General features: G+C 52.5%; 1 protein-coding gene across 1 annotated transcript in view; it reads right to left on the bottom strand.

Annotated features, from left to right (window-relative positions):
* Positions 1 to 13,003: 13,003 nt before the first annotated feature.
* KCNK12 (potassium two pore domain channel subfamily K member 12) overlaps positions 13,004 to 20,177 on the bottom strand; it is a 55,557-nt gene continuing 48,383 nt past the window's right edge. Inside the window, exon 2 of the mRNA XM_059078324.2 lies at positions 13,004 to 14,049. Coding sequence (XP_058934307.1) covers positions 13,148 to 14,049 — 902 coding nt within the window. The 3' untranslated portion in view covers positions 13,004 to 13,147. The remainder of the gene's footprint in view (positions 14,050 to 20,177) is intronic.

Below are 20,177 nucleotides of genomic sequence, written 5' to 3'. Positions count from 1 at the left end.
CCAAGTAAACAGTAAAAGGGGGGACAGTTTGGCCTTGTTCTTGGGGGAGATCATGAGCTCCTGGAACAGGTGGGGACATACACTCAACCATGATGAGAACAACTATAGATGGACAAGTGTGTACCGGTCAGGATAAGCAATGTGAAGCTGCAGTAACAAACAATCCCCACATTTCAGTGGCTTGACATTTCAGGAGTGTATTTCTTGTTCATACCAAGTCTTCTGTGGATCTGGATGACTTTCCAAGCAACTGTCTGGGGGACTCTCCAGGTGGGCTTGGGTCACCTGGGGTTAGACTTTGAAGCCCTTGAAGTGAGAAATGTTAGAAGAGAGGGAACCTGTAAGTAGTGGAGGAGAGCATCCCCTTGGGGGCATGGGTCAGGGCCATGTTCTCCCTGGCTATGGCTTGACATCACGGAAAAAGCAAAGGCTCTCTGCCAGAGGTGCCAACAGAGGTTCCAACAGAGGTGCTTCTGGTCCAGGCTTTTCCTACATACAACCAAGAGACTCTAGCCAAGTCACTTCTCTCCACCTAGGCTCCTCATCTGTAACACAGGAGGGTCAGACTAAACCATGGTGCACTATGCAGACATCCATAGTTTGGGAGGATTTCTTAGATCTCCCTTCCAGAAGAGAGGTGGCCAACCCAGACTGGAATCTGGCCTCGTCCACAAGCTGCTTGCCTGTGTGGCTCTAAGCAGTTTCCCCAGTGTGCAGTGGGTGAGCTGGAGCAGGCAATAAGATGGCAGTGATGCTCATCTTGCTCGTTCTGTGGTCAGATGGCTTATTTCACCACTGCCTCTAAGGGGGCACTGAAATTGGTGGCAAATCTCTCTGGAGTTTCTGCAGCAGGAATGAAGCTCCTCCATTGCATCAGTGATGGAGCAGCAGGTGTGAGACCCGCCTGGAGTCCACGTGCGGTCCCCACAGTCACGGTACAGAGAGGATGGGGTGCTCACTGTGTGAGGCTGTGGGAGGAGGGAGGGGGTCTTGCTGCCTTCAGGAAAAGGGGTTGAGGGGGACTGTAACATCCAGGAGAAGGCTGCACCCTAAGACATCTCCGGGCCAGAAAGCTTGACTCTGCCTCCAGCATTTTGCATCATTTTCATGAACTTGTTTAGGATGAATAAAATTGCAATGGTAATAATTTTTCCCCTTTCTATTATTTCGATTTTTAACCAATGAAAAAGAAAATTCCTTGTTAGGGAGAGTGGGGTGAGAATTGGAGGGCTGGGGAGGGGCAGACCTTCCACGTTTCTGGAACAGAGATGCTCCTGGCTTTCTAGCCAGGAGGAATCTCCCTCCTGCTGCCCTCTTGCCCCAAGCTCTGGATGCTCAGAAGAGAATCTGGGGAAGTTGGAACATGGAAGAGAGAGACAGATTGAGAGATTCCTGCGAATGTTGGGGTGTTTGGTTAATAGAGTTAGAAGCCGGGCTGGCAGAGACCCTGTCACATAAACATTAAGTCAACACAGGAGACTGAGCATTTGTTAGAAATGTAACGGGATGGCTGGAAATTTGTTTTTTAAGGGAAGGAGTGTTAGGGCTTCTATTCAGTTCAGTTCTCTGAAGCCTGAGTCAGCAAGGTTGATCCGTGATGCCCTCAAATGGCCTTTTCTGTGGCCTTTGTCGGGTCAGTAGAGCTCCCATCTCCATATGCCAGGAGCCAGGGCTTTACCCTCCCTCAGCGCCATCAGAACCTGGTCTCGGGAGAGGCTCCATTGTCAGTCATTTATACTTTAGTGTGAAATGTTATTGTTCTTACTCTCCCGGAGCGAGTCTGCATTCCGAGACTGAACTTTCCTATGAAAGTGGCTATCTCTGTAAAAGGCATTTCAGCCCTCAGAACACAGGGAAGGAGTTAATTTGGGGTAAAGAAAGAGACAGTGTTAGCCCAAATTTTTTCGGTTGCAGGGTAACCTAACTCAGCCTACAGGCAAAGGGGGAAGTTACAGGTTTACACTGGTAAAGAAAGGCTGAGGAGGCTCCTAGATTTGGAGGAAGAACTGCAGACACTAGGCCTCAGGGAGCACAGCTGGGCTCAGGCAGGCGGCTAGGCCAGCCTCTGCTTCCTCTGCACTGTGGCTTCCCTCTTCCCTCCTGTAGGCAGACCCTCCGTGTGGCAGAGGAGGGGGTTGATCGCTAGCTGACAGCCCCTGCAAGCAGGATGTGGCAGCCAGGCATTCAGCATCTATTCCACCCTCCTCAGTAGCAGGCTCTCCTGTACTGCAGAGGCTAGAAGGCTGAAAACTACACTTCCCAGACTCTCTTGCAGCTACTATTCTGGATGAGATTCCAAATGTTAGATGCACTTGCACAAGATTGGAGGTAGAGCCCATTCTTCTGCTGTTTTCTGTTGGCAAGTGGGTGTATCTGATTTTTGGGGACTGGCTTCTTGATCATGGTGGGCTTCATGAAAAGGGCTGCTTACTGGTCATAAGAGAGATAGCACCACCCTGTGGGTGTGTCTCTCCTGAGAGTTGGTCCTGAGAGCCCAACCTAGAGTCTTTTCAGCTTTCCCAGTGATGGGCCATTTAACAGCCCAGGTTAAATTAAAAAATGAAGCCCATCAGAGACCAAAAATAGAGTGCTGAGTGAAAAAGTTTTCTGCCAAGCAGGAAACCTGATCCAGGACAAGGTCTAGGAAGGCCGTTAAGGCCGTTTTGATGAGGATAGAACCTGGGCCCACAGCAGTGAAAGCACCAAGTCTTAACCACTGGACCACCGGGGAATTCCCTGGATGAGGTTCTTGAGGAGGAGAATTGGTGTAGGTCTTTTAAAACCAGAAGACTGCTGTAATGCACAGCATGGTGACTACAGTTAATAATACTATATTTCATAGCAGAAAGTTGCTAAGAGAGTAGATCTTAAAAGTTCTCATCACAAGAAAAAAAATCTTGTAACTTTGTATGGTGACATCTGGTAATGAGAATTATCGTGGTGTTCATTTTGCAGTGTATACAAATATCAAATTATTATGTTATACACCTGAAATTAATGTTATATGTCAATTATATCTCAGTTTTTTAAAAAAAGCTGCAAATTCCCTCTCTGTCCCATAGTAGGAAAGCAAAATCTCTGAGTGATATTGGCTGGATTTGTTGGCTGTGTAAGCATTTGGAGAGTGGTGGTGGCCTGTTGTGTTCGAGTGGTGCCTGTCTTAGGATTATGGTGTCCAGATGTCTCTCCTAAGCACATAAGACCCTGCCCGGGGACCATGGCATCAGTGCCCTGTGACACGCCTGGAGTCGTAGTACGTAACTGTCAGGTTGTCAGTGTCAGTGGGCTGAGTGACCAGGTCAGAGTTTATCACCTACAATAAATTTTTTCTGCTTAAACCAGCTGAACTGAATTCTGTTGTATTAACTTTACCGTGACTGGTGTACTAGGCCTAACTTGTTTTCCAAGAGAAGAAAGGGCCACTCTATCACCTCCAGTCCTTGTAAGGCCAGGGAGCTGCTTGCCTGGCCGGGGGCGTGTGCCCTTCCTTAGACCAATGATTGTGTCTTTAAGGATGTGGGACCATGATTGATACAGCCTAGAGGGGAGGGTGGCAGGGACCGTAGGTGGTCTTACTCCACACCATCCCAGTCCCCTTGCCCTTGCTGTCCTCCTGTATAGAGGATTGAAAGCAAAATGCACCATCTCCTGGCCTCCCCTGTAGGTAGTGGTGACCATGAGACATTCTTCTGATTAATAAGATGCCAGCAGAAAGCCCCTAGGGAAGCCTGGGAAAAGGCTCACTGGGAATTCTCCCTTCCTACTTCTTGCTGCTGGTAACATGGATGTGAGACTTGGAGGTGTAGCCACTGAAGTCACAAGCATGAGGACCAAAGCCAGCATGCTAAGGACCCCAGGGCAGAAGAGAGGAGGAGCTAGCTGTACGGCGGGCATCACCGAGACACGCACCATCCCACAACACCTGTCTCCAGACTTCTGGTTATCGTCATCAAATAAACCCCTGTTGGGCTTCCCTGGTGGCACAGTGGTTAAGAATCCGCCTGCCAATGCATGGGACATGGGTTCGAGCCCTGGTCCGGGATGATCCCACATGCTGTGGAGCAACTAAGCCCGTGTGCCACAACTACTGAGCCTGTGCTCTAGAGCCCATGAGCCACAACTACTGAGCCCGTGTGCCACAACTACTGAAGCCCGTGTGCCGCAACTACTGAGCCTGCACTCTAGAGCCCTCGTGCCACAACTACTGCAGCCCATGTGCCTAGAGCCCGTGGTCCGCAACAAGAGAAGCCACTGCAACGAGAAGCCCACGCACCGCAACAAAGAGAAAGCCCGCTCGCCGCAACTAGAGAAAGTCCGCACGCGGCAATGAAGACCCAACACAGCCAAAAATAAAAAACCCGCCTGTTTCTGCTTCTTTAATCTACTCTCTGTTGGATTCTCTGTTAATTGCAGCTGAATGCATTGGTAACGAACACAGGAGGCACCCTGTGATCCACAGGCCCGCTAGACCACAGGGAGATGGGCTGGAGTTTTTCACAAAGGATAGTGCAACAGGGTTACTGTTCCCATAACAAGGAAACAGGAGAGCATCGTGGGCAGACAAAGACAAAGGCTCTAAGATCTACTTTGACAGGCCTTCTCAACATACCTAAAGTCTTACCTGCAGACAGCTATGATTCCAACTACGAACATGCCCTACAATCATGGTTTGTGCCTACTGAGTGCAACTCAGCAGTACTGCGACCTGGGTGTGAGAGGGTCTTTAAGAACCTGATCTGGAGCAATTTTAGGTGGAGGAGCAGAAAGGATGGGGTGTGGGTAGAAGAGGTCTCTAAACTCTGGTGTTAACTGGCTGCTGAAATTTTGATAAATGAAGAATGTATCTTATTCTTTCCAGGTGGAAAGTAGATGAGGAATGGGGACCCACAGGACTAGAGCTGGGGTGAAGTACAGAGCCACCCAGTGCTGGGCATGGGACTCAACCCCAAGCCCTGGCTGTACCTCCTTCTGTGGGCGGGATTCATGTCTTATTGACTGTAACTGCTATAGGGCTTAGCACAAAGCATACACGCTATAGGTGCTCATATGTGTTTGTTGAATGAATGAACACAAGACCAGACAAATGGGCTGGACAGAGCTGTGGGCCAAGCAGGAAAGCCATCTGGCTTCTGCTGGGGATTGGCTAGTGAATTGCTGTGTGACCTTCTCCTTGCTGGGTCTCATTTTCCTCCATTTGCAGAATCGAGCAAATGCTCCTTTTTTGTTCCCTCTCTGCCAGAACGTTCCTCAATGAATGTTCAGATCAAAGGGAACAGCTCTGTGAAGTTGTGCTTCATGTCTTACTTGCAGCAATTCCTGGAACTAGGCTTTTAATAGAAATGTTTGTGTGCCCGTGCATGCACATATGTATTTGGACCAAGGGCTCTCGTGTGTGAGGACATGCATCCCGAAGAAATCTACCCACAGCCCCAACATCTACGGGGGCTGTGGTGGGAGAGGCTCCCATTTTTCCAATGTGGATGTCACCCACAGTGGTATAAAGTCCTAAAGGAGGCCTCAAGGGGTAACCAAGGGATGGGGGAGGGGTGGGCACCCCATGGTGAACAACAGCAGGAGGGCTTTCCATAGGGACAATGGAGAAGAGGCCACTGGGAGGTGGAGGAGACCACAGTGGGGCCTGGTGGTTGGGGAAGAACTTCCACTTCCGCCAGCCCCGGCCGCAGAGCCCCCATGGGGTTCAAGCTTTCTGATTGCAGGGCTCCTCTAGAGCAGCACTGCAGCACAGACCTCGCTGCGGTGAAAGAAATATTCTGCGTCTGTGCTGGCCAATATGGTAGCCATTAGCCACATGTGGCTCCTGAGTACTTGAAGTGTGGTTAATGCAGCTGCAGAGCTGAATTTTTAATTCCATTTAATTTAAATCCATTAAAAATTAAAGAACTGTGGCTGGCAGCTACTGCATCGGACAGCACAGCTGTAGACAATGGTACAAATGAAAACCAGGACCTGGTGCTGGCGGAGGTTCTTACAGGCTTGTGGGTGTGCTGGAGCCGCAGCTTTCAGCAGGAAGCTGGCCAGTCCTCAGGGGGCACAGTTCCTTCCCTCCTGCATCCAGATGGCTGGACCCGCTCAGCCCAGTCCATGGACGAAGAAGAACAGGGACAAATTGTTGAAGCTGGGTTGGGCATATGGCTGAGGTTAGCTAACGGTGGTTCTTGATGAGAATCCCTGTGGCACTCACATTTCTCCTCCCAAACCTCAGAGTTACAGAGCTGAGAGGCCAGCCCCTCATTTTGCTGACATGGAAAAGGAACCCTAGGGAGGGGAGGAGATCTGCTCACAATTGGCGAGATAGGCAGAAGCCAGAGAGGCAGAAGTGAGCTCTCATCACCGCGTGTTCGTTGCCTTATGGTTAAACCTTTCTTTAGCGATTCCACCAACATCCCTTCTGTGAACATTTCCCTCAGAATGGAGTAGGAAGGGGCCTTGAAAGTAATTTTCTTTGCCGGGACTCCACTTCTAGTCAAGCAAGCACTGTGCAGGCTCCAGGCCCACAGGACTGCACACAGTTCCCCTCTCCGTTCTCACAAAGGGCTCCTTGTGTCTGGGACACCTGTGCCCCGCTGCAGTGGCCTCACCGTGGCCCCTCTCGGGCCCAGCTTGGACAGCCTGCCTCCGAGAGCCTCCCCTGACTGCCTGGCGGGCTGCCTGCCTCTCTGTGGGTGCTCCTGGCAGCCCAGACTGCCCGCGGATGTGGAGCACTCATCCTGCAGAACTGCGGGGCCCTGTCCGCTGTCAGCTTCCCACAAGCCTGGAGTAAGGGCTGTACTGTCTTTCTCACTTTGTCTCTCCGGCCCCTAACATGGCAGGGGGGTCCTGGCCCCAAACTAAACAAATTACTTATCCCCTCTGACCCAGGACAAAATGAAGGGAAAGTACCAAATTCCCAAGGTTGGTAGGAGATGAAGTGAGAAAAATATGCAAATCTCTTGTCCAAGTAAATATAAGTTGTTGTTTTTTTTTTCTTCTCATCAGGAGAACAGAAAAGTAACTGACCAACTGACCATTAAAGGGAGAGGGTTGGCAGTCCATCCAGGATGGCTGGCTGGGGATCTAAAATGTCATAGGAATCATAGGCCTCAGAGCTTGAAAGGACGGTAAGGACCACTTCATGCAGCTAAAACACCCACCTGAATTGATTACACAGCTGGGGCATGAGACCCAAAGAGAGAGGAAGACTGATGGTTGAGCAGAGCCCAGACCTGTCCGCTATCACAGCTAGCTTGTGGTTCTCAGCTGGAAGCAGGGTAAGAGAAAGGCCTCTTTCCAGAAACCACAGGCTAGAGTTTTTCAAACTGCTGGGTATAATTCCTAGGCAGATCAGGAAATCAATCTGATAGCTTTGACCAGCAGCGAAACAAAACAAAACCAAAAAACCAGAATGGAAAATAGTACACTGTGTATCACTGCAGCTGTATGAAATCTTTGGGGCTGGGGGGGGAGCCAGAGAGTGATATTGCAGATTGAGGCAGGCAGGGCCTGCACTTGAGTGACCTGTCAATTACTTCTCATCTCTAGGGCAAACTGAAGGAGAAAGATGACCCGGGGAGGGGGCTGTGGAGGAGAGAGGAAGTCTCAGTGGAGTTTGGCGATGGTGATTAAAGAGGTGCCAAAAAGGAGAGGGTTGCAAAGGCATCGTGGACAGAAGCAATCATCTGGCTGCAGCCTTCTCCCCCAGCTGGCACCACAGAAAGGACCCCCTGCAGAAGCAATAGGGGCTGCCTGGTCTCTTATGAAATGCCTCTATAACAGTGATACTGTATTAGTGGAGCATTTACACTTTTTGGAGTTCCCAGCCTCCTGCGAGGCGATGGTGAAGTGAGGGTGGGGGCAACGGGGGGGAGATGAGATCATTCTCCCATTTTAGAGATGGGGAAACTGAGGATCTGATGAAGCCGACTGCCAGATATGGAGCTAGAATCCAGACCTCCTAGCTTCTGAAGGCGTGCCCTTTCCACACCACAGTGTGAGTGCTCTGTTTTAGAGTGTAAGTTTCAGACCCCGGTTGCCCTTTAGTTAATTAATAATTATTATTTTTTTGGCTGCACCGCAAGGCATGCGGGATCTTAGTTCCCCGACCAGGGATCAAACCCATGTCCCCTGCAGTGGAAATGCGGAGTCTTAACCACTGGACCGCCAGGGAAGTCCCCCTGGTTGCCCTTTAGAATCACCTGGGCAGCTGCCAAAAAATTCCATTGCCTGCCCGCTCCCCTCCTCATTGAAATTGAAATCAGAATCGGGGAGTGGGAGCGGGGCCAGGGCATCAATATCTTTCAAAGCTCCCTTCAGAGAATCTAGTTCACAGCCAGGCTTGGAAACCACGGCCACAGTTGGGATCATTTCCCCCAGTGCTGGGTTCCTCATGCCTCTACCTTCTTCCCAGGCCTGGCCATCAGAATCTGCCTTGTCCCAGTCTGGCCAGACTGCCTGCAAGGTCCATTGGTGCCCTTCGCTCAGGTGGATTTCACTGTTGTTTTGTAAAGTAACTCCCCTGGGACGCTGTCACCCTGGCCCGATCCTCCATCCTCGGAGCTGACGTCTCTTGGCCCCCCGCCCCCCACCAGAAGAGGTGTGATTAGGGAGATGGGGAGGCAGGCGGCTTTGACAGAGGAAAAGCAAACAGCTCAAAGGGGTGGCAGGCTGCATTTTATTCATTGTTAATTTAAACACCCTCAAGCCCTCTCTTGGAGTGTTGCTCGGAAAAATAAATGTATTGTCTAAGAAACCCTGCAGGCTTGCCCCGCATGCTCTAACCCCCTCCTGAGAGAATGGGTAGCATAGAAAATGATTTATAAAGCAAGTGGGGAAGCTTCCCTAGGGAGGAGGTGGGGGGAGGCTGACAGAAAGGGGAAGGGGGTCTTGGGTCAGGTTGGTGCAGAAACCTCGTCGCTTCAGTGATGAGACTGGCTGGGCTCGGTACCTGCAGGTGTCAGAGGTGCTCCAGGGGCGAGAGTCCGGGCCCTGAGTCCATGACGATGAGCCCGTCCTGGGGGTCAGGAGTGGTGTCAGCAGCCCTCCCCCGCCCCGGAGTGGAGCCTTTGGTGGCACCAACCAGCACATTTTATAACAACCGTTCCAACAAAAAAACTGGCCCCAGCCAGCGCCTCTTCTGGACTCAGAAGTGCCTCAAGCAGTCTGTCTGAATGTGCTTTCCAGACAGTGTGCGTGTGGAATTGTGCTTTTTGTTTGTGAAGAATGTAAAAAGTTACAGTAAGGTGGAGCCGCCTGGCCCACGGCTGCTGTGGCCTCCGCCTCTGTGGGCTGCCGTGGCCAGGAGGGCTCGGGCGCCCCTCACCCAGGGTGCAGGGAGAGGGATCTGCTAGGAGGCCTGTCTGAGAGGTGGAGGAGCCTGTGTACATTCAGCAGCTGTTTTCCAGGGTTTGGCTTGGGTCTGGTCTCTGGCATCTGTGTAAAACACAGATACATGCAAAGTGTCCATGAAACTCCCCCAAGACAGGGAGGAATTTTCCAGGCCCCTGCAGATCTCCAGGGAGTTAAAAATGCAAAATCCTTCTCCTTAAAGTGGCCCAGACCAGGATTTTTTTTTCCGTGGGGAAAGGGGCCAGTAGCTCTTTATAAGGCTGACGTGTGTGTGTGTTGTGTGTGTGTACACGCATGTGTATGCATGATGCTGTGATGTGTGACACTCCTGGCAAAGCCCAGGACTTTGTGGCATTTCCCACAAGCTGAGGCCTGAGGCTGCCTGAGCCTTCCAACTCCTTCGCCAGGCCCAGAGGTGCTGGCTTCAGTCAGAGGACACAGGGCCCTGACCACCTGGCCTTCTTAGAGAGCAAGGGCACCAAGGGCGGCTCCTTCCCTGCCTGCTTAGCTCTGAGAAAGCCCGGCTGCATTCTAAGATCCTGGCCTCTGTGTGGCCACAGCCGAGTGACAAGAGCCCATGCTGTCTGAGAGCCCATGCTGCCCTTACGGGAGCCCCAGAGCCCCAGCACAAGAGGGGTGAGTGTGGGCCTCAGGTTAGGAAGCAACTCGTAGAGCCTGGGGACGTTGTGATTACAGTCAGCTACCAGCTGTGGGTCAGACTGGAGACCCCTGCATGGTGGGAGAGGCCACAGCATCTAAGAGGAAGGAGCCCTTTCTTAGCCTGAGGTTCAGAAGAATCTGCACCAAAGAAAGGGGTCCCTATCAATGTCTATAATCCTGAAATGATGGGAGGACCCCATCCCAGCTTGTCAAGCAGGTCTGGTTCTCTATGCTCGCCCTCAAGCAGGATGTCAAACAAGCCCTTTAGGCATGGGTGTAGGCTCCAACAAACCCCCTGACCTTGGGAGCCCGGCTTTTCCCAGCAGCCCCTGGCATCTGGGGGACCGAGCCCTTTGGCCTGAGGTAAAGGACAATGATGATTGAAAAGGGCGGTGGTAGGGGGGAACCAGGGGCACATGGACAAAAATACGTGCATACCACTGAGTCCTGAGCTACCATTGTACACTAGAGGACTGGTGTTTCTCTGGGAGGTTGCTGAGCAGGAAGGGTCCCTTTCCTAGCTCCCTTGAACCATGCTTTCGATTCCTTCAGCAGCGTACTCAAGCTGCCTGCAATTGCCTCCTTCCAAAGCCAAAGCATAGGAAAAGAAGTGAAAACAGCTAAGGCTGCAGCATGAGCAACTCAGAATAGACTTTAGGAAGCAGTGGTGACAGAGAAGACTGCCAAAGAAGTTTATGAGCTTTCCTTCTCCGGAGGCAGGTCCTGTTCCTGCCTGTGCGGATGGGATTCTTTGCAGTCCTGTGTGCTGGTCAGCAGATTGCCCGGATGCCTTTTTGGCCTGTCTAGCTCAAGGAGCTATGATAACTGTGTCTTAAGCCTCCTGTTCTCTTCCTGGGGCTCACTCTCCCTGGGTTGGCTGCTATTTTGCCTGCTATTAAGCCCTCATGGTCTAGATGTCTCTGTCATGGGGATGTCTACTTTCCCCTCTGGATAGCTCAGATCCCCAAATTATTTCCTGTTGCCTAGGTGACACCTCTAACTGGATGCCTTTTAATCTTTCCTTCTGTTAAAGGGATAAACCTGATACTTTATTTCTAGGTCCTGTTAGAGGACTCTGCCCTAAATAATGCGTGCCTCTCTGAGCACAGTGTGACCGCAGCCGTTGCTCAGATGGGGGAAGGGTGGCAGTGTTGGGGAGGCTCATGGAGCTGGCCTGGCTGACGTCACAGTGCATCCTGGAAGCGTGGCTCTCTGGAAGCCTACCCTTCGGGAACTGGCAAGACTGACTTCTGTCCTGGCCAGCTCCTCCTCACTGGCTTCACCCCCAGCTTACAGTCTGTGTTTAAAAACCAATCCCAATCCCAATTAGAAATTATCCCTCAACCCCCAAAAAAGAAATTACCCAAAGTAGCTGGAGAATTACTCAGATCTTAACTTGTTTTTTCCTTCCTGCCATGAACTGGAAGGGGCGAGGGGAAGCTGACATTCAAGTATGACCCTTAATGCTGTGTGTGTGTGTGTGTGTGTGTGTTGTGTGTGTGTGTGTGTGTGTGTGTGTGTGTGTTTGAGTGTTCTAGGCACATATGCTTCCTTCACTGCCAGGGAGGGAGATTTTACGGCTTTTGATGCCTCTCAGGCAGACGGTGTGAGGTGTCCTGGTGCTTTCCTAAGACTTCCTGTCAGAAGCTGTATGTATACTGGTGGGTCACACTGTGTTTGACTAGACTCTGGTATTTGTCCTTGGGATCGTCATCTTTTTGGATGAGAAAAAATGGGCCAAAAGAGTATTGTTCCTTTACAGTCCAAGACCCCCATCTCTTCAACGAAGGCTGGGTATCTGGCCTTCCTCCAGGTCAGTGACCTCCTATGAGGTAGAGGGTGAGTCTGGGAGAAACTGTCCTTCACCTTGAGGATCATCCAGAGCAAAACTTTAATCCTAAACCTGCTTCCATCCACCAGCTCTCTCCTTCCTGCCTTCCTCCACCTCCAATACAGACTGTGTGTGTGGAAAAAACACATTCACTTGAATATTAGTGGGGGCCAAAGAGGGTGTAGAATAGGATGTGTCCCAAACACATCATGGGCTCTGGAGTCAAATTCTCTGACACTTGCCAGATGACTGCTTTGGTTCCTGGTGCTGCAGGCCCTGGTGCCCACCAGTGTAGCTGGCAGAGCCCTGATGCAGAGGAGGGGCAGCTGGAGGGGGTACTGCGCTCTGCACCCTCGGGCTCTCTAAAAGGGGAAAAAAGATAAGAAACAATCCACACCAACAAAGAAAAATCTTGTCTGAGAAGACTCAGACATTCCTGGCTAATAACGAAAAGCATTCCTGTGGATGATGCTGGTGAAAGGAAGGAGCGTTGAGGAGATTCAGAGATGTGCCCTGAGCCTCAGAGATGAGCCAGCTGAAGCGGAGCTGGGCTCCTGCAGCCTGAGTGCTCCTGGCCCTGCAGGCCACTCCAGGCTTTCCCTCTTTAAAAAGAGTTGCCCTGTGTGCTGTGCTAAGTGGACTAACTCCAGGCTGAGAAAGGCCTGCTGAGCCCCTTTCCACTGCAATTCCCAAATCTCTGGGAAATGCCACAGTCCGCAAGTTGGTGCTATGTTTCATCCCATTGCATAATACTACGCCATTCTCTGTGTGTAGCGGCTGTACTATATATATACATCAGGAGGCAACATATGGCTCTCCCCATCCCCACCTGTCATAACTGTGACTATATCACTTCTGACGACCAGAAGGAAGCTGCTGGGCTGGGCCAGGATTCTAAATGCTGCGGAGGTAATTCAGAGCCATGAAAAGTTGCACCATATGCTGTGGGGTTGCCAGCTGCTTACGTGCATCGAGATGGGGTTTAGTGCCAGTCTGCAAAACCCAGGGGTGGCACTCTTCTCACTGCCGTGTGCACCGGGCGAGGGTCTGGGGTGCCACTTTTTCTCTCCCTGGAGGAGAATCTGCTGGGGACCACAGTTCTCCAAGAGGGAGCCCATAAGGAAAACAGGCTCTCCCAAAACCTGCCCTTGATAACATCAGGCCAAATAGTATTTCTTTAAAAAAAATTTTTTTTTTTGGTTTCATTTTATTGGATAAAGGTTAAGAAAGCGCCAGCGTCTGAGAGAAGGAAAGCAAACGCCGCCCGGCTGCACCCCAGCCTGGTGAGTGTCCGTGGCGCGGCGAGGCACGCGTCTACCTGGAGGCGCTGGTCTCGGCCAGGCGGTTGTTCATGATGCCCAGCGCGCCCACGCCGCCCGAGAAGCCGTTCTGGCGCGTGTTGATGCACACGCTGCGCGGGTAGCCGTTGGCCGTCTCGGACAGCTGCTTCTGCAGCAGCGCCAGCGACACCTTGTTGGAGGCCGTGAGGTCGCGCATGGAGATGAGCTCGCCCGACAGGCGGCGGCCCTCGGCGTCGCTGTCGCGGGCCGCGGGGTCGGCGCCGAGCGCGGCCAGGCGGCGGCGCAGCCGGGAGCCCGGGGTGATGGCGTTGCGCCGGGCCAGGGGCGCGCCGGGCGCCGGGCAGCAGCGCGCGCAGCAGCGGCAGCTCAGCTTGCGCAGCATCCAGTTGAGCACCTGCTTGATGAGGATGGAGATGACGTTGAAGAGCGAGTAGATGCAGCACACGCCGAGCAGGATGAAGAGGAAGTTGCCCAGGCGGTAGAGCCCCTGGTTCCGGTAGGCGGCGTGCTGGCTGCTCACCAGGTCCCCGAAGCCGATGGTGCTGAAGGTGACGAAGCAGAAGTAGAGCGAGTCCACGTAGTCCCAGCCCTCCACGCTGGTGTACATGGCCGAGGCGCAGCAAGACAGCAGCACGGCGAACAGACCCAGGATCAGCAGCACGTGGTACACCGAGGGCTTCCAGCCGGCCAGGCAGTCGGCTTCCGAGAGCGCCGAGCCGCGGCGGAAGGTGGCGGGCAGCAGGCCGCTGCGGCGCAGCTGGCGCTCCCGGCAGGCGCGCATGATGAAGGCCAGCAGCGAGATGATGCGCTCCAGGAAGAGGTTGAAGAACAGGATGGTGCCGGCACAGCCGAACAGCCCGTAGGCGATGAGGAAGGCCTTCCCGCCCACCGTTGCGGGGGTGGTCATGCCGAAACCTGTGGAGACCAGAGCAGGGGTCAGCGAGGTCCTGGCTGAGCAGGTGGTCCCCACCCTGCGCGGGGCAGGCATCTGCAGGTGCTGACATGGCTCTTATGCTGAGTGGCATCGCTCAAGTGGTATTTAGACATTTCTCTCCCTTGATATGGTTCCTAATCTGGGCAACCCCTAAAGTGATGGAGGAGACATGGCCTCTCGTCTGGCGGGGGGATCTATAAATCAACATGGGTGAGGCAAGATGGTCACTAGGAGGGACCCTTCAGGACACACAAAACAGAAACCACTGCACAGATGCAAACTGCTGTGATGCCCTCAAACCGAACAAGTGTCACCTGGTCTCCCATCCCTCAAATCGTTTTTTTAACGTATCAGTGGCACACCTGGGCCTTGTTAGGACAGACTTCCATAAAGGCTTCATTTTATGGCATTGCTGGGGACCAGGTAGGGTGTGTTCAGTCCAGGTAGCTATATTTGATGGTCTCTGAAAAGGGGTTTATGAAACTGACAAATGGATTGTTTGAGAATGAGTCCCCAACCTTCAGAGAGTAAGCGTGGCTCTGCCATTGGACATCAGCTCCTTCTCACCCAAGGACCACCATCACCCTTGCTCACACTTGTAGCCAAGGGAAAGGTTTTGGCCCCGCTGGGTCCTGGGCTGCCGTGTGTCTGGAGTGGCTTTTATCCTGACAGGTCTGCTCTGTTCCAGGGCAGCTGCTCAGTGCTTTGACTCTTTTTTTTTTTTTTTTTTTTTTTTTTTTTTTTTTTTTTGCGGTACACGGGCCTCTCTCTGTTGTGGCCTCTCCCGTTGCGGAGCACAGGCTCCGGACGCGCAGGCTCAGCAGCCATGGCTCACGGGCCCAGCCGCTCCGCGGCATGTGGGATCTTCCCGGACCGGGGCACAAACCTGTGTCCCCTGCATTGGCAGGCGGACTCTCAACCACTAAGCCACCAGGGAAGCCCCTGACTCTTGTAATTAAGTCTTAATTTACCCATTCGTTCAGAGCACAGTCTTTAAGGGAGCTTCTTTATCAACTAATTTCTGCAGAAGCCTTGGCTTCCCGCCAGGATGCTCGGCCCCCTGTCATCCAGGGCAGTGCAGAGTGGCAGCTCTGCACCTCCAGCCTGAGCTCTCAGCCAGCTGCCGGTTTTGATGTCCTTGTGGGACCCATGCTGCCTGCCTCTGGTTATGGGGGGGGGGATGTAATCCCTTAGCATGAAGATCCACTGCTTCCTGGAGTCTGAGCAGAAAATGCATCATCTGTCTGAGTGGCACAATAGCACCTGTCAACACCTCTGTAGCAGAAGTTCAGGGGCATCCCTCTTTAATGCATGCCCGATGTCAGGAGGTCTACCTGTGCACTCTTTTTTTTTTTTTTTTTTTTTTTTTTTGCGGTACGCGGGCCTCTCACTGTTGTGGCCTCTCCCGTTGCAGAGCACAGGCTCCGGACGCACAGGCTCAGCGGCCATGGCTCACGGGCCCAGCCGCTCTGCGGCATGTGGGATCTTCCCGGACCGGGGCATGAACCCGTGTCCCCTGCATCGGCAGGCGGACTCTCAACCACTGCGCCACCAGGGAAGCCCTACCTGTGCACTCTTATGGAGTGGCACCAGCTCTGGGAAAGGGGTGGCTTACCATTTCCCTAAAAAGGCCAGAGAAAGATTTTTTCAGAACGATCCCTTAAACTTGTATGCTAATCATTTTCTAGATTCCTTGGAGGAAATGCCCAGTTGCCCGACATTGTCTTCATCTTATGCTTACTGACTCAAGTTAAGAGAAAATCTTATCATGATACCTCTGTTGAGGAGGATGGATTATGTCCCTAGATTCAGAATTTGGTTGTAAGAGTGTGAAAAAAGCCAAACTAGCAGTGTAACCAGGAACTCAATACAGGGATTTTGCTACACTTTAAAGCCAAACTTAAGTTCTTGAATTCATGAAGAAATCAGCTCTGAATCGATATGACTGTACGTGGAGTGGGAGTGTTTGTATTTGTGTATATTTATAAAAAGTCCTAGGCTGATAACCCAAGTGTCCAACAGCCTAACTCATGGTCTGTTCATACAAGGAAATACTATACAGCAAAGAAAAAGCACAAACCACTGCTACTTGCAACAACATGAATGAATCTCACAAAAAGAATGTTAAACAAAAGAAACTGGACACAAAAGAAGTATTCCATTTGTATAAAATTCAAAACCAGGCAAAACCAAGCTACAGTATCTTTTTAGGGATGCATACTTGGCTGGCAAAATTATAAGGGAAATCGAGGAAGTAATTTTGATAAAAGTCAGAATTGGGGTTTCCTCTGGGGATGGCAGGGTGTGGTGACTAGAAGGGGACCCAGGGGGACTCTGGGGTGCTGGAAATCTGTTGATCTGGGTGGTGGTTACATGGGTGTTCGTTGTATAATAACTTTCAAATTGTGTGTTTTATGATTTTTTTGTACTGTCATGATAAGAAAAACTTCAAAATGCCTAGACTATTAGAACTGTGAGGGACCTTAATTCTGGCCTGCCCCTCGCTGTGTAGGTGAGGTAGCAGGGGCAGAGGGGACATGACCTAGAGCTTGTGGGGGACAGATGCCATACATGTGTCCTGGCTTCTAGCTTCGTGCTTAGACCATCATACACAGCACTGCTGCTACTCATGAAGGGAAAACAACACCTCTCATAGGGGAATCACTTGGCTAAATTCCTAAAGAAATGAAAAATCCTGAGCCTGGAATATTAATACTATGCCTAAGAGGACATTGAATGGGATTTTCCTATTTTTGAGAATTTTCAGCTAAAGTCTTTTTTTTTTTTTTTTTTTTTGCGGTATGCGGGCCTCTCACTGCTGTGGCCTCTCCCGTTGCGGAGCACAGGCTCCGGACGCGCAGGCCCAGCGGCCATGGCTCACGGGCTTAGCCGCTCCGCGGCATGTGGGATCCTCCCGGACCGGGGCACGAACCCATGTCCCCTGCATCGGCAGGCGGATTCTCAACCACTGCGCCACCAGGGAAGCCCTCAGCTAAAGTCTTAAAGCTAAGAGTGACATGTAATATGTTAGCCCTCATTCTAAAGAGAAGTTTTAGATACATCTATGTCATATCGATTAAAACAGCAAAATGGGTCTGGTGACTAGTAACCCCTACTACCCACTTCCAGGCTGTACAGAAAGGTTAGAAATTATCCAGGGATAATGGGAGACGGTCCTGAAGTAGGAGGGGTGCTGTGGCACCCACAGGTCTAGAGATGGTGGTGGTGGTGATGGTGAAGAGAACGTCAGGCTGCAGCAAGGGCAGCCTGGCAGCTCATTTCCCAGTGGATGCTGGCTGAGCTGCAGAGACTTGAAAGCTTACCCAGGAGCACTGGAGTGGAGCATGGTGAGGGTTTCGGGAGAGCCAGAGGTGTCTCCTGGAGTCTGACGCTGTGCTGGATAGTTCTCTGGGTCAGAGGCTGACCGGATCAGCCCACAGAGGCAGGGACAGGAAGAGGGCACCAGTGGGAGCAGTCTATACTCCCAGGGCACCTTGCACCAAGGATGGGGGAGAGTGACATGGGTCAAGAAGGCTCTGCAGATGTCAGCCACATCTGAAGAGACTCTGCCCGGGAGGGCTGCCTGCTGGATCAAGGGTGCCTGAGGGGTGGAGGGAAGGGGACAGACAGCATGCAACGTAGTCACAGGAAGCACCACCCGCTCAGGGAAAGGTGCAGGGCAGTGGTCCCTTTATTGGGGAGGAATCTCCAAAGACCCATGTGAGCTCCACGAAAGGGCATGTCTGTCCTAGCAGTGGGCATTGTGATGCCACCAGCAAAAGCTAAGAAAGGATGATAGTGGCACCAGTGATGTAAGACCAAGAGGAAACAAACCGATGACTCCTCCCACACTGCAGGTCCCTGAGCCGGGGGCCAGGCCCGACCTGGAGGGAGAGGCTGAGCTTTGATTAGAAGTGAATTTGAAGATGGGATTTAGATTGGGTTGCACATCTGAGAATGGGTCTCAATTTTAAAACTGGTGGTACTTAAAAAAAATTATTTGGAAAACTCTAGCATCTATCCAAGATGTTGTTAAGGAATCCAAAGGAGAATTCTTCATAATAGATGAAGACAAAGCCATTTCCCGTGCCAGCGCATTTAATAAACCGTTTCCAAAGGCCCACCACGCACAGTGCCAGCTCCGCAGGTCTCGTTTCGCTCCATCTCTACAACCTGTGAGGGAGGCACACCCCTGTTTAACAGATGAGGAGACCTCGGGTCAAGGGGCTAAGTAGTTGCCATGGCCACACAGCCCAGAGATGTTGGGGCTGAGCCTGAAACCCAGGTTGGCTGGTGTCTAACATCCACCTTCTCTCTGCCACCCTGGACTGTCATCCGAGGGCACCGCAGGGCCTCCATGCCTCTTAGAAAACCAAGAGGGCTGGCAGCGGGGAGAGCACTTTCACGTGGGCAGGGTGGCTGACCCTCAGTTGTAACTCCTGTCCCCAAGAGTCCACTCTCCTCTTGTGGCTCTCTCTCCGCTGACGGTTGCTGGGGAGAGGGGGCCACCGCTCGTCCCTTAACGTCTTCACCAAGGTGGACTCATCCCCCTTCCCGTGGCACAGCTAAGACAGCGGGGCAATTCAAACCAGACTCAACCCAGGGCTTGGGGACAGCAGAAGGAGTGAGGCACCGGAGGGACCACTGCTTCTGGCCCAAAATCCAGCCGGTTGCCCCCAGGCAGGGGACTCATCTGCCCCCCGGGCTCCTGACAGGACTGCCCCTGCCTGACCTACCCGAGTCAAAAGCCATCTCCACTCTCGGGGACCATCTTCAGATTCCTCCAAACTCCTCCATGATTGAGCTCCTGCCCCAGCACCCCCTTTAGAGTCTGGGTTTCTTGCTGAGGATCTGCCTCTTCCCCGGATGACAGAACCCAGAATGAGACTTGTTTTTCCACCCACGCTTCCGCTTCCCCACAGGGCTGTGGCCTTTGCCAGGGCCTCTACACAACAGCACCACCACATATGCACCTGGAGCCCCATCATCTACCTGCTCATTGCTTTTTCCAGCAAACGCTTACTGAACACCTGGTTTGGCAGGCCTCGGGCTGCACTCAGCGCTCTGGTGGAAAACCAGACAGACACCCGCACAGAGGATCCGGGCTGCCTTCTTAGAGGTTTTGCACAGCTCCCCACCCCTCTGCAGCCAGTGGCTCAGCCCTGGGCCAGGGTACAGCTTTACCCTGCTGCCCCCATGCAGAGGCTGGGCCAGACCTGTCCTGAGGTGTCCTCATGGCTGTAACTTCCAGGCCCCAAATGATGCCAAGCGCTTGACTGGCTGTGGCGCTCTCTGCCCAGAATGAAGGGGACAGGCAGGTCAGGAGGTTCTCTGTCTGGCACAGAGGGCACCCAACACAAGTGTCCCTCTCACTGCCCCGATTCCTGAGGTCTGGCTCCTGTGCCCACTTCACCTCCCTTTGCTTTCCTACAGACCCACGTCGGCTCAGCTCCAGAGGCAGGGCGGAGGGGGCACAGTCTACCTTCCTGCCCCATCAACGCCAAGAGGCTCAGAGCTCTGGGCTGCTGAGACCCCTGGGCCGGGCTTCTTGCCGAGGGCAGTAGGGTCCGTGCCCGCTGCTGCTGCCTAGCCAGATGCTTCCCAGGGTGGAAGAACAGTCCCCCAAGCTCTGGGGAGCCAGGCTGGCTCTGGAGAGGGGCCTTGAAGCTTCAGCCAGAGAAAAGACAAACCCAGCCACCCCGAAAATCCCCCTTTCCCCCACTCACACCCTGCGGAGGCAGGCGTAATCTGTCCCCGGGTTCGCACCAAGCCTCTATTTTGTTTATGCCACAATTGATCTGCCATCCCAGTTTGCAAAGAGCAGACACTTGGGGGCTTTATTATGCCACTTTTTTTTTTTTTTTTTTTTTTTTTTTTTTTGTGGTACGCGGGCCTCTCACTGTTGTGGCCTCTCCCGTTGCGGAGCACAGGCTCCGGACGCGCAGGCTCAGCGGCCATGGCTCACGGGCCCAGCCGCTTCGCGGCATGTGGGATCTTCCCGGACCGGGGCACGAACCCGTGTCCCCTGCATCTGCAGGCGGACTCTCAACAACTGCGCCACCAGGGAAGCCCTATTATGCCACTTTGACAAAAGTTGTGAAGCTCATTC

The sequence above is a fragment of the Kogia breviceps genome, chromosome 11, assembly GCF_026419965.1.
Source record: "Kogia breviceps isolate mKogBre1 chromosome 11, mKogBre1 haplotype 1, whole genome shotgun sequence".
NCBI lineage: Eukaryota > Metazoa > Chordata > Mammalia > Artiodactyla > Physeteridae > Kogia > Kogia breviceps.
Note: the sequence above shows the minus strand (reverse complement) of the source record. Positions and strands in the feature narration are given on the sequence as shown.